At 43.5% G+C, this 12,358-nt stretch overlaps 1 protein-coding gene across 2 annotated transcripts in view; it reads left to right on the top strand.

Annotated features, from left to right (window-relative positions):
• The first annotated feature begins 519 nt into the window (after positions 1-519).
• LOC147619374 (E3 ubiquitin-protein ligase SIS3-like) overlaps positions 520-12,358 on the top strand; it is a 36,842-nt gene continuing 25,003 nt past the window's right edge. The window contains exons 1-4 of one of the 2 annotated variants that reach the window (XM_086773010.1): positions 520-1,012; positions 1,087-1,125; positions 1,901-1,967; positions 2,085-2,158. In XM_086773010.1, coding sequence (XP_086629136.1) covers positions 984-1,012; positions 1,087-1,125; positions 1,901-1,967; positions 2,085-2,158 — 209 coding nt within the window. In that variant the 5' untranslated portion in view covers positions 520-983. The remainder of the gene's footprint in view (positions 1,013-1,086; positions 1,126-1,900; positions 1,968-2,084; positions 2,159-12,358) is intronic. The other variant, XM_086773011.1, reaches the window with a different exon arrangement.

Below are 12,358 nucleotides of genomic sequence, written 5' to 3' on the forward strand. Positions count from 1 at the left end.
GTAATTCTCTTTCCTATGAAATCTAACCTCATCAAAACCTCTTCTCCCTTTTTTCCAAAATTCAAGTCCACTACTAGTGCAACTTTTTAGAGCAATTGGTATGGGAATTTTCTATGGATTTTTTGAAGCAAAACATTGTTTATTTTTTGAAGGACATTGAGAGAGCCACGGGTTAGGTTACCCTAGTATGCTTAAAGATTCCCCAGGTAGAGGCCAATAGATTGACTACACCTATGTTGCTTTTATAGAGAATGATGTGGGGACTAGGCCTACAGTTAAAATCTGGTAAAAAAAGGGGATATTTTGGAAAAGCAAACTTTAAGGGAGGCTATGATGGAGGCTTGCATTATGCTCGGTTACCAAATATCTTGAGAGCAGTCTTGCTTTATTTTGGAAGAGGAGAGATGGACATTACTCTCTGACTTATTAAATGAAGTCAAGTGTGAAAAATAGGGAGATAGTTCTTGATGTCAATGGGTCAGTGGTGTACTTAGCTTTCAGCTAATACATATACTTATTATTGGCAAAAAAAAAAAAAAAAGAAGAAAGAAAGAAAGAAAGAAAGAGAGGACAGTGAGAGAGGATTTGCAAGGCCCGCTTTCACGCCCGCCGAACACGTTTGCTCCAGCGGGTCGAGGAGCTGGGTTTGGCAGGAGGAGTTGCATTTTGACTGTCTGCATCTCTAGCATACGGCTTTTGCCTTCCTAATGCAGCTGTGTACACTTAGGATGCGACAGAATAAAGCTGCGTTTATAAATTTAGGGTTTCGGCAGGGCATTAGGGTTTTGTCAGGTGGAAATTAGGGAATCAGCGCCCGACGGAAGGATTTAGAGTTTCAGCGAAGGCCTGACACAGAGCCATCGAAGTTCAGCCATGCGGTCGTTGACGGGGAGCTGAGGGGTCTCCTTTGTGCCCATAGGTTTATCGTTACCCCTTCAGAGGCTATTATCTCCTGTTACATTTTTCCGAGCCTGAAGGTGACGATGAGTCTGACTAGGTTCGATGTAAAATGGTGCGTGGGATCCTCCCCTATACCTCACTGTGGTTTTTGCTTAATACTAATAAAGCCTTGGTCTTGGGATGCAGGTACGATGCCTTTTTTCTTTCCATGCTTGCCATCAGCGCGTATCTTTTTAGGCTGGGAAGCTACATGCTATGAACATAGAAATATTCCCTTTGTACATATATGCATGGCTAGGCACATAGGATTATTGCCATCGAGCATGAGGAATATTGCCAGATGCACGCCACTGCACATAGGAGGATGCCAATGCTTATAGGGTGAGTGTCGGATGTATGCCAATGCCAATGCACATAGGAAGATGGCTGGGGAGTGTGCCAATGCACATACCTGTTTATAGGACTCTTTCCAGCGAGCACAAAACTCATGCATACACTTTATCATGAATTTTACGAGTAAGCTTAGGAGTATTGCACTTTATCATGCGACTGGACACAGCTTTGTTGCACTCCGATGCATGTCAGTGAGCTTGTGGTACGTGTCAATGAAAGTTAGATCAATATCTCTTTTCAAAAATGAATCATTTCAGTCTCTACTTTAGAATAAACGAGCTGTTACATATGTATGTGCTCACAGTGCCCACACAAGTGAGTAGAGAAGGTATGCACAGTGATGTATGCGCTATTTGATCCCTAAGTTTGAACTCACAGTGATGTCAAAACTGTCTCTTTTTTCATTCCCTTCTAAGGAGCTCTCCTTCATCAAGTGGACGAAATGGCGGCACATTCAGTCCATGTGGAATGAACTATGTTATGTTCTTGTTTTCCCATTCTTAATAACTTATTAGATTGAGCCATTTTTTGTGATCTTTTGGCTGCTTGTCTTTACTACTTTTTCTTTGAAAGCGGGGTTGGCTTAAAGCCTTAACTCCCTGGGCAGAATAGTTGTCTCCATCAATTGGGAACGATACCAGTCCTGTGCATATCCACTGCGTATCTGGATTGCGGTGAACTCCTTGTGCTACTTTTTTTTACCTCTGGCATGTCTTTTAAGCTAGTGTTTTTCAAGGAATAAAATGGGGATTGTGTTGTCATGCGATGGTTGTGTTGTGATGCATGTGCAGGTTGATTATGCAACAGTTTTTGCTTTCCGCATCCTTATGTTCATCGACAATGGGCTTGCAGCAGGGCTAGGGCTGTAAGTGTGAACATGTTGTAAAAGCTAATGACATTTCTTTGATATTGCCAAATACTATGAATGTGGCTTATGCTTTGTTTTGATTCTAAATTTGTGGCTGTAAACTACCAACTTTTGACCATCTGTTGCACGCATCACTCCTCCTGTTAGTATATTTGGGTAGAGCTAGCCTTAGAGAAATTAGCTAGTCACAGTATGAGCCGTTGTAAGGGAGGAAGATGGTTGTTAAGTGTAAAATAGACCATGGATAAGCAGCAGGGTCTATGCCAAGGAAGGGGGCTTGTAGTTATAGGAGTAGGGGAAGGAGACAAGTGGGAACACACATGAAGAGGAGCAATGCCACCAATGTGTAGGAGTAGATGCTTGTGAGGAACGAAAGGAGCAGCATTGGTCGAGCACGTATTTGGTTAGATATGCTGCAACCATGATTCTCAGGGTAAAGCGTGTTTCTTTAAACTACTTTGAATGTCATGTGCACACATCAGAAGGGTGCCACATGGACATATGTTGCAGCCAGTATTTGGGTAAGAACACAGGCTGTGTTTGGGCTGATGGGCCCTGATTTTTGCAGCCGGCCGCCTATGGACGGGATATACAACTAAAGTAGAGTTTGCATTTTTGCATGTGCTTTACCGCTTCTCTACCATAGGTCTGACATATGGTGATAGTTTGCATGTAGATAAAGTCTAAGTAGGCAATCAACATCATTTTTAATTTGTGTTTTGTTTGAAGGAGGCAAATCTGCGTTTTGTGCAAAATCGAGGCATTCTTCAATGCTTTGCAGTCGGTAGTTCTTAAGGAACATAACCACTGGGTGCAAGAAGGTACAAAGCATGGGCTCAATTGGGTTGAAACAACCCAGCAAGAGAGCTTGGCAGAGTGTGAGAGAGATTCAAGCACAAGGTGCAGCTTTGACAACCATAGAGCCCAGAGACAAAGGCATAGAAGTGAAGCGTTCACTAGGTTGAAACTTAGCATTTGGAATTTTCTGAGGTTGCCTAGAAGCATCCAGGATAGGAAATGGCACATGAAACAGTCTTCCCAAGTATGGAGTGTATTGTGAGAGAGCATATCTTGATACAAAGTTGTGGCCAGTTGATATTGTGCTAATTCTTTCTATCTTTAGCGGTGCATTTGCCTATCAACTACTTATTTGCTGAACTAATTCTTTCTATTTGCTACTTCCCTTAGTGCTAGGCTTCATTATGGCCGAGTCTGCCCTGCATCTCCGGAGGTTTGACAAAAACTTAGGACGAAGGGCTTTGTGTGATGTGGAGTGCGTGTGAGAGAGCATATCTTGATACATTATTCTACACCCCTGTTGGGCACTGATGACGTTAGTGGGGATGTCGTAGTATCTAGTCCATACTATGCATAATGGAGTTGATAGTTATATAGTCTTGTGGGTTGACTACCATGAGTATATAACATGCACGTTCCTAAAAGATGAATTTGGGCATGTTCCTAGATTCATCTAGGTATATAATTCAGCCGTATTAGCAGACATGCAGATTTCACATTGTGAAGTTTTCATCCGAGTTGCGGCCAGTTGATATTGTGCTAATTCTTTCTATCTTTAGCGATTGGAATTGCTCCATAAAAGCCTTCCTTGGCAGCCCCAACTTGCTACCGACTCTCATGAAACCCTTCCCTTGGGTTTGCTTCACACCAACCAGCTTCTGGGAGTCTTGACACATGTTGAGTTACTCTCCTTGGACTTCCGCACTTCTTTTGGGACACCAACAGCACTTAGCATAGCTCAGCCTGATGCTCTGATATCATGTCACATGTGGAAGCTTTGACAGTCTTCTTTCAACCCTAAGTACTGCATAGGATCTCTTGATGAAAGATCAATCAACATAGACAAAGAGAGGAGAGAGAGAGATGGTTGTCCAATGTGTATTCAAAACATTCATATGGTACAAAAATGTGTATATGTCTATACAAAATCCATGGCTTTGTCTTGCCAAAAAGGTGACTAATGACCTTCTAAATCCTATCTAGGACTCGCCCCATGGTGGGGATCAGATGCTACAATGACCCTTGGCCTAGCCTTTATATAAGGCCTGTAAACTACCCCAAACTGGTAGACCTGCTCTTGGCCAGCAAAGAGGACACACATGCAATAAATGCTGGCCGACCCCTTGGTTCACCTCTTGTGATGCTGGCTGACTTTCATCTGTGGCCAATTTGAGCCTGTCTGACCTTGGCTAGTGCCCTAAACCAAATGTTAATTTGCTGCAAATCAGGGATTAGCTTTGGATCAGCCAGGTCCATGTGCATGCACACGACATTAATCAAGTTTACCTAAGTCTTCTAAGGAACACGCATCCTGTTACACAAATATTGGCTACAGCTGGAAGATATGTCCATATGGTACCATTCTAATGTGTGCACATGACATCCCTCTTTGCTAGTCACCAATAATTTAGTTACAGAAGTGATTGTCACAAGAACAACTGCATCACTTGTAGTCTCATCCTCATCTAAACCAAACGTTTATCTGCTCTGCAAATCAGGGATTAGCTTTGGATCAGCTAGGTCCATGCGCATGCACATGACATTAATCAAGTTTATGTAAGTCTTCTAAGGAACACGCATCCTGTTAAACAAATATTGGCTGCAGCTGGAAGATATGTCCATACGGCACCATTCTAATGTGTGCACATGACATCCCTCTTTGCTAAAGTTTAGACTTACGTGGAGCAAGGGGATTTCTTCTCGGAAATTGTACAAGGGCTACGCCGACCTCGAGTGATAAATAAATACTTGTGGGGACGCCACGCTTTGGGGCCAATTGGTCTTTTGTGCAGGAGCACTCTAGCTCCACTTATTCTTTTTCTTCTTTCCCCAAGTTTATTATTCCAGTTCGTAAAGCGATTTAAGTGTGATTAAGTGTGTTCACCGCTCGTCAAGTTTCTAAAGGCCGGTTTCAAGGTTCCATTGTCGGGATTTCATTGTCAACTTTTTCAAGAGGGCGAGTCTATGGTCGACACATTTAATTCTATGGGTGGAACTAGTGCGGAGATGAAGGATTTATCCTCGGAAGAGAGTTTGACACAACTTGTGCTGGACACCCTGGGGTACACAGGACATTATCGTTAGTGAAACACACTTTTTATTGGCCAAAGATGAAAGGGTATGTAGAAGATTATGTTCTCAAGTGTCAAGTTTGTCAAGCAAATAAAGCTGAACGCTTTAGACAGGCTGGGTTGTTGCATCCTTTGGAGAAAGATCCCAGTTAATAAATGGGAAAGTATTTTCATGGATTTTATTACTGGATTGCCAAGAACGCATCAAGGCCACGATTCTATTTGGGTTGTGGTAGATCGCTTGACAAAAATGGCTAGATTTTTACCGACCCGGAAGACTATTATAGCTACGCAATTAGCACGGCAGTTTATCGAGCAATTGTTTAGACTATACGGGTTACCGCAGGACATAGTCAGTGATAGGGACTCTAAGTTTACGAGTGATTTTTGGAAACTTTTTTTTGAGAAGTTGGAAACAACTTTGAATTTGAGTTCCTCATATCATTCTCAATCTGATGGCCAGACAGAAAGAGTGAATCAAATTTTCGAGGATATGCTTCGAGCATATGTATCCAAAAGACAGAATTCATGGGAGGATTATCTTCCTATGTTAGAATTTGCATATAACAGTACTAAGCATACGAGTACAGGTTTTAGTTCTTTCATGCTTATTGAATGAGTGGAATTAGGGTTAGGTTTCATGTGGGAGACATACACAGAGAGAAGAAGGGAGAGAGAGAGAGTTGTGGGGATAAGTCAACTCATTGGAATGAGTGTGTGACTCCCCTATCACACATGTATATTTGCACAAGTACACATAGTGCACTTAGTACATTAAAAGTACACTTAACACATGTATATTTGCACAAGTACACATAGTGCACTTAGTACATTAAAAGTACTAAGTGTACTATGTACTATAAAACACATGGGCTTGTACACACTATAAGGGTGGGCATAATGCCTTTACCCCAACAACCTCCCACTTAAAGGCAAAGTGCCCTTAAATGAAGGAAAAGAAAAATCAGCATGTACATGATAATATACAAGGCCATATCAAGGCTGAAACTGGCCTCATCCAATGCCCATCAAGTGTCTGCAATGAGCAAACCGCTCCGGAGGCAAACTCTTTGTCAACAGATCAGCCGGGTTGTCATCCGTATGAATCTTAACAAGCTGAATTTGCTTGTTCTCTATCACCTCTCTGATGAAGTGATACTTCACATCCACATGCTTCGTCTTTGCATGAAAGACAAGGTTCTTTGCCAACTGGATGGCACTCTGATTGTCACAATGCAACAATGGAATATCCCCTGTATAACCCAAATCAACCACTAACCGAGATAGCCATAATGCCTCCTTGCAAGCCTCTGTGGCTGCAATATACTCGGCCTCTGTAGTAGATAAGGCTGTGCACTTCTGCATCCTGGATATCCATGACACAGCACCTCCTGTGAATGTAAACACATAACCGGCAGTAGACTTCCGGTTATCTGGATGACTGGCATAATCCGAATCCGTGTAACCATGCACTAATGCATCCTGTTTGCCAAAGCAAATGCACATATCCTGTGTGCCCTTCAGGTATCTCATGACACCTTTCACTGCTTCCCAATGCTTCTTGCCAGGGTTGGCCATGTATCTAGAAACCACTCCCACTGCAAATGCAATGTCCGGCCTAGTAGCAACCATGGCATACATGAGACTGCCACAAGCTGAAGCATACGGAATCTTGGCCATATCAGCCCTGCCACTATCTGACTGTGGGCTGTCCATAGCACTAAATTTCACATATGGAGGCAAAGGAGTACTAGTCTTCTTCCCCCCGTCCATATTGAACTTCTGCAAAACTTTGCCAATGTATTCCTTTTGAGACAAATACAACACATGCTGATTTCTGTCCCGAAGTATCCGCATACCCAAAATGTGATTTGCATCACCCAAATCCTTCATATCAAAGGTTTGATGCAGTCTCTTCTTCAAGGCATCCATCTCTTTACGAGATTTCCCGGCAATCAACATATCATCAACATACAAGATGAGGATCAATAGACTGCCATCCAAAGCTTTCTTGGTGTATAAGCAGTGATCTATGTTACTTCTCCTGAAATTCTGGGATTTCATGAATGTATCAAATTTATGATACCATTCCCTTGGTGCCTGTTTGAGCCCATAAAGACTCTTTTTCAGCTTGCATACAAGCTTCTCCTTTCCATTCACTGCATAACCCTCTGGCTGTTGCATATATATCTCCTCATGGAGATCACCGTGAAGAAAAGCAGTCTTCACATCCATCTGAATCAAATCCAGATCATCATGAGTAACCAAAGCTAATACAGCTCTAAGTGTGGTCATTTTGACCACTGGAGAGAAGATCTCATCAAAGTCCACACCATACTCCTGCTTGAAGCCCTTAGCCACTAACCTGGCTTTGTATCTTGGCTTTGCATCTGGTGCAACTTTGAGCCTGTAAACCCACTTGCATGGCAAAACCTTCTTGCCTGTAGGCAAATGCACCAACTTCCATGTTTCATTTTTGTGCAAAGAATCCATCTCTGACTTCATAGCACGCTCCCAAAGAGCCTTGTCTGCCCTCTGTAAAGCCTCCTTATAACATGAGGGCTCCCCACAGTCAGTGAGCATCAAGTAGTCAACCCCTGGAACAAACCTGTCAGGGGCTCTGGAGGGTCTTGTGGACCTCCGTACCCAATGACCATCATTTGCAGGTTGCTGTCCAGCATGCATACCACCTATTGGTGGCTCCTGTTCCATGCCATAAGGCTGAAAAATCATGCCCGGTATCTCCTCTAACTGTGGAATATCCATAGGGATATCTTCTGCCATCTCTGGCTGTCCATTTGGACCATTTTCAGCACCATTTAAGGGCTGGTTTTGCTGCTGTAATGGCTGATTTACAGCCCTTGGTTGTTGTCCATGATGTCCATCATCGTAAAAAATGACTATGCCAGGCTCCTGTTGCCTTGCAGGCTCCTTATACATGCATGTTTCATCAAAAATGACATCATTGCTGCGTATAATCTTTCTATTCACGGGATCCCAAAGTCTATACCCCATTTCACCTTTGTCACCATATCCTAGGAATATGCATTTGTGAGACTTAGGATCAAGTTTGGTGCGCATTTCCTTGCGTATGTGCACGTACGCAACGCAACCAAACACTCTCAAGTGCTTGTATGACGGAGGCTTCCTTGTCCATACTTCTTCTGGCACTTTCCCACCAAGCCTCGTGTTAGGTGACCTGTTTATAAGATGAACGGCTGTCATAACAGCTTCAGCCCAAGAACCATGAGGTAACGCAGCATGTGACAACATAGAATGGACCTTCTCCTGAATGGTCCTGTTCATCCTCTCTGCTGTCCCGTTTTGTGGAGGATCATAAGGAGTAGAGAGCTCCCTCTTGATGCCTTTAGCATCACAAAAGTCTTGAAACTGTTTGGACATATACTCTCCACCATTGTCGGAACGCAAAGACTTCAGTGTTTTGCCAGTTTGATTCTCAACATGAGCAACAAACTTCTGAAACACTGAGAATGTATCACTCTTCAAACGAAGAGGATAAACCCACACCTTGCGTGTGGCATCATCAATAAAAGACACAAAATATTTTGCCCCTCCCAAAGAAAGCTGAGGCATCTCACATACATCTGTATGCACAAGCTCTAACTGAGCATCTTTCTGTCCAAGAGCTTTCTTGTGGGGGCACTGGAGTTGCCTGCCATATATACAATGCTCACAAAACTGAAAACCTGAGAAGGCAAGTAACCAAAACGAGACAATTGCTCCATTCCTTTGACACTCATGTGTCCCAACCGGCTATGCCACATAGAGATTTCCGGCAGCTCGGTTGCATTTACATTAGCATGGTGACAAACACCTGTATGCATGAAGTAAAGAGTGTCCACCTTAGAGCCTCTGGCAACAACCAGTGAGCCCTTACTAATCTTCCACTTTCCACGACCAAATGTGGTAACATAATCAGCATCATCAAGCTGTCCAGTAGAAAGCAGGTTCTTCTTGATCTCAGGCACATGCTTGACATCATGGAGCATAAGCTGTGAGCCATCTGAAAACACAAGCCTCACATCACCTCTGCCAAGAATCTTGCATGCATGGTTGTCACCCAAATAAACTACTCCTTCATTGCCAGCAGTATACCTGACAAACAAGTCTCCGCAACCTGTGACATGAAAGGAGGCACCTGAATCAATGATCCATGAGTGCATACCATGACCATCTCCTGCAAGAAGTGAATGGGCATCAAGTGAAGACGTGAATAGGACCTCATCCTCACTGTCACCTGCATGTGACACATTGACTTCTTCAATCTTGACTCCACTTTTGCCCTTTGACTTTGCATCTTTGGCTTCATCTTTGTCTTTGTCCTTTTCCTTTTGATCATTCTTCCATTTGTAGCATTGCTTTTTGATGTGTCCCTTCTTGCCACAATAATGGCATTCCAAGTCCTTTTTGGAGCGGGACTTGCTCCTTCCCCGTTCTTGGCTTTTACCCCTTTGCTGGGATCTCCCACGTGCATTCATTGCATTGGACTTTCCAACAGAATTGTTCTTCCTGTTCATCTCTTCTTGAAGAAGAGCACCCTCCACATCTGCATATGATAGCATAGTATTTGAATTGCTAGTGGCTGTCCTGAATGTGTCCCAACTCTCTGGCAAAGTGCATAAGAGAAAAGTGGCTTTGAACTCATCGTCCATTGCCAACTTTTGATTAATGACTTGGCTGACAATACCATTAAACTCATTTAGATGGGCTGTCATAGACGCCCCTTCCTTCATCTGAAGACCTATGAGTTTCTTCAGCCAATACACTTTGCTTGAGGCACTTTGCTGGGCATACAAGTCCTGCAATCTCTGCCACATTCCCCAAGCTGTCTTCTCTTCACGAATGCTGAAAAGTAAAGAGTCTGACACAGACAACATGATGGTGCATCTTGCCAGCTCATCCATATCTTCCAAGGTTGATGTGTACGTACTGTACGTTGTGTATATGTACGTACTGTACGGTGTTCCGTACAGTAAATTTTTTTTATGTACGTAAAAATACGTACCATTGGCAAACAATAGGACATTCAACACCTTTCTACATTTAAGGTACATAAAACATTCAAGAATCAAAATAAACCACTTTGCATGTACTAATTTCAAAACACACATCATATACTTGACACAATGGCACATTGTATATCTGTCAAGACAAAATAGACGTAGAAAGGCTCATACTAGAGCATACAAATAACAAATGTCTGATGTCAACCTAAAAGGCTCATACTAGAGTATACAAATAACAAATCATAAATGTCTGATGTCAAGACTCAAAAGTAAAAAACACTAAGCAATAACAAAGAGTCTCGACTTGACTCGACTCTCGAGACTACTCTCTGAATCTCAAAACTCCTCATCGGATGAGGATGATGACACTCCTGAAGAGAGCAAGTCCCCATCTGTCAGGACGTTGCCCTCTTCATCATACTCTGGCTCTGCCATCATACTCTGCTGTCCTGGATCATCATCCTCCGTAGGCTGAATGAGAGGAACAGCCTCATTTGCCCGTCTCCGAGGAGTACGGACAGGAAGCTTTCCTCGCCGAATGGTCTCTCGTCGTGAAACTTCTAGATCTGCATCTCGCCCGACTAACGGGAGACTGAGAACTCGCGCACGTGACCTCGTCACACGTCGATCCACACTCTCCAGCTCTCTGTGCAGCATGCGAATAATCTCCTCCTGCTCGTTTCTCACAAGCTGCTGGCTGCTGCTCAGTCTCCTCTGTACTCCCCTCCGAGACCAACTTCAACTTATAAGCGGCAAGCCAGAGGTCTTGCGTGACGCGGAGAAAGAGATAAGACTCAAGAGGGAGAGAAAGAGAGAGAGAGGAAGATGCTCAGTTTACCTGCAGGCACGCCAAAGTTCCAACGCTGTGCAAATGTTTTCGCCTGGTCTTTTTCGATAATTTTCTGCTCTCTGTAACGCACGCTCTCTGCAATAAGTGTATACAATACAATGTACATTAATCAAAGGCCTAGTATGTACCCAAAGGCCAGGCGGGCGCCCAATCAGACAACGCACGACGATTTTCAGCCCCCAAAAAAACCTCACGTACGGATTGATCCGTACGCGTACGGACCCGTACAGTACGGCCGTACGGTACGGATCAGATCCGTACGTACGTATATGTCAACCTTGATATTATCTTCCCACTCTTCAGCAGTAAGAGAAGCGGGCATTACGCCCCGTTCTTTGATGGGCTTGTGCTGCTTCTTCTGGAGCAACACATTATAGCACTGGGTTTGCCAAATATCATAATTATGTGAGCCTTCAAGCTTCTTGATGTGAAGCAATGAAGAGCTCTCACCTGTGGTTGCCATAGCAATATGCAACCTGTCAATGCCTGACTCCCTGCAAAATGTGCAAACACTGCACCAAAAGCACACAAAGTGCTCACAGTTGTTCTCCCAAAGTTTATCTCCCACTGCGGAAGCACAGATGCAACTCTACTCCCACTGTATGTGATGAAATCACCAAAATCTGGTTGCTGCAGATTTAGGACAGCACCTTAAATGTGCTCTGTTCCCCTTCCAAAGTATTGTACAACAGTACCAAGTGCTCAACAATGATGTACCAAACCTGTACCGGCAAGTACAGCAGCTGAAATTGAGATTTTTGCTCACTCAAATCAATGTGCAGCCATGTCAAAACTTGTACAAAGCTGTACCAAATCTGTACCAGCAGGTACAGTAGCAATAAATGCTCTCCTGGCTGTCCAAATGAGTGAAAATCAGACTTTTACAGTCCCGAACATTGCATACAACAGTCCCGAACAGAAATTGGGCAAAAGCCCCTTGACTGCAAGCTGATTTTTGAGGATTCAAGGCATAAAAGTCTTGCCTGCTGCTTTGCCAAGCTCAACAAGCATAAAATCTTGAAAAGCCCCTTGATTTAAGATCAATTTCTGATCATACATGGTACATTAACGCACATGAAGGCATCCAGAGTCTTCGTGATGCTTTCCCCTAGCCACATATACATCCCGTACATAAAAGCCCCTTGATTTACAAGCACATTGAGTGCTTGACAGGCATCAACACATTGCCCAAAGCATCAAATGCGAGTGCCTGCATGCAAATCAACCCAAT

The sequence above is a fragment of the Cibotium barometz genome, chromosome 33, assembly GCF_041138505.1.
Source record: "Cibotium barometz isolate CiBa-2024 chromosome 33, ASM4113850v1, whole genome shotgun sequence".
In the NCBI taxonomy this organism is placed as follows: Eukaryota; Viridiplantae; Streptophyta; class Polypodiopsida; order Cyatheales; family Cibotiaceae; genus Cibotium; species Cibotium barometz.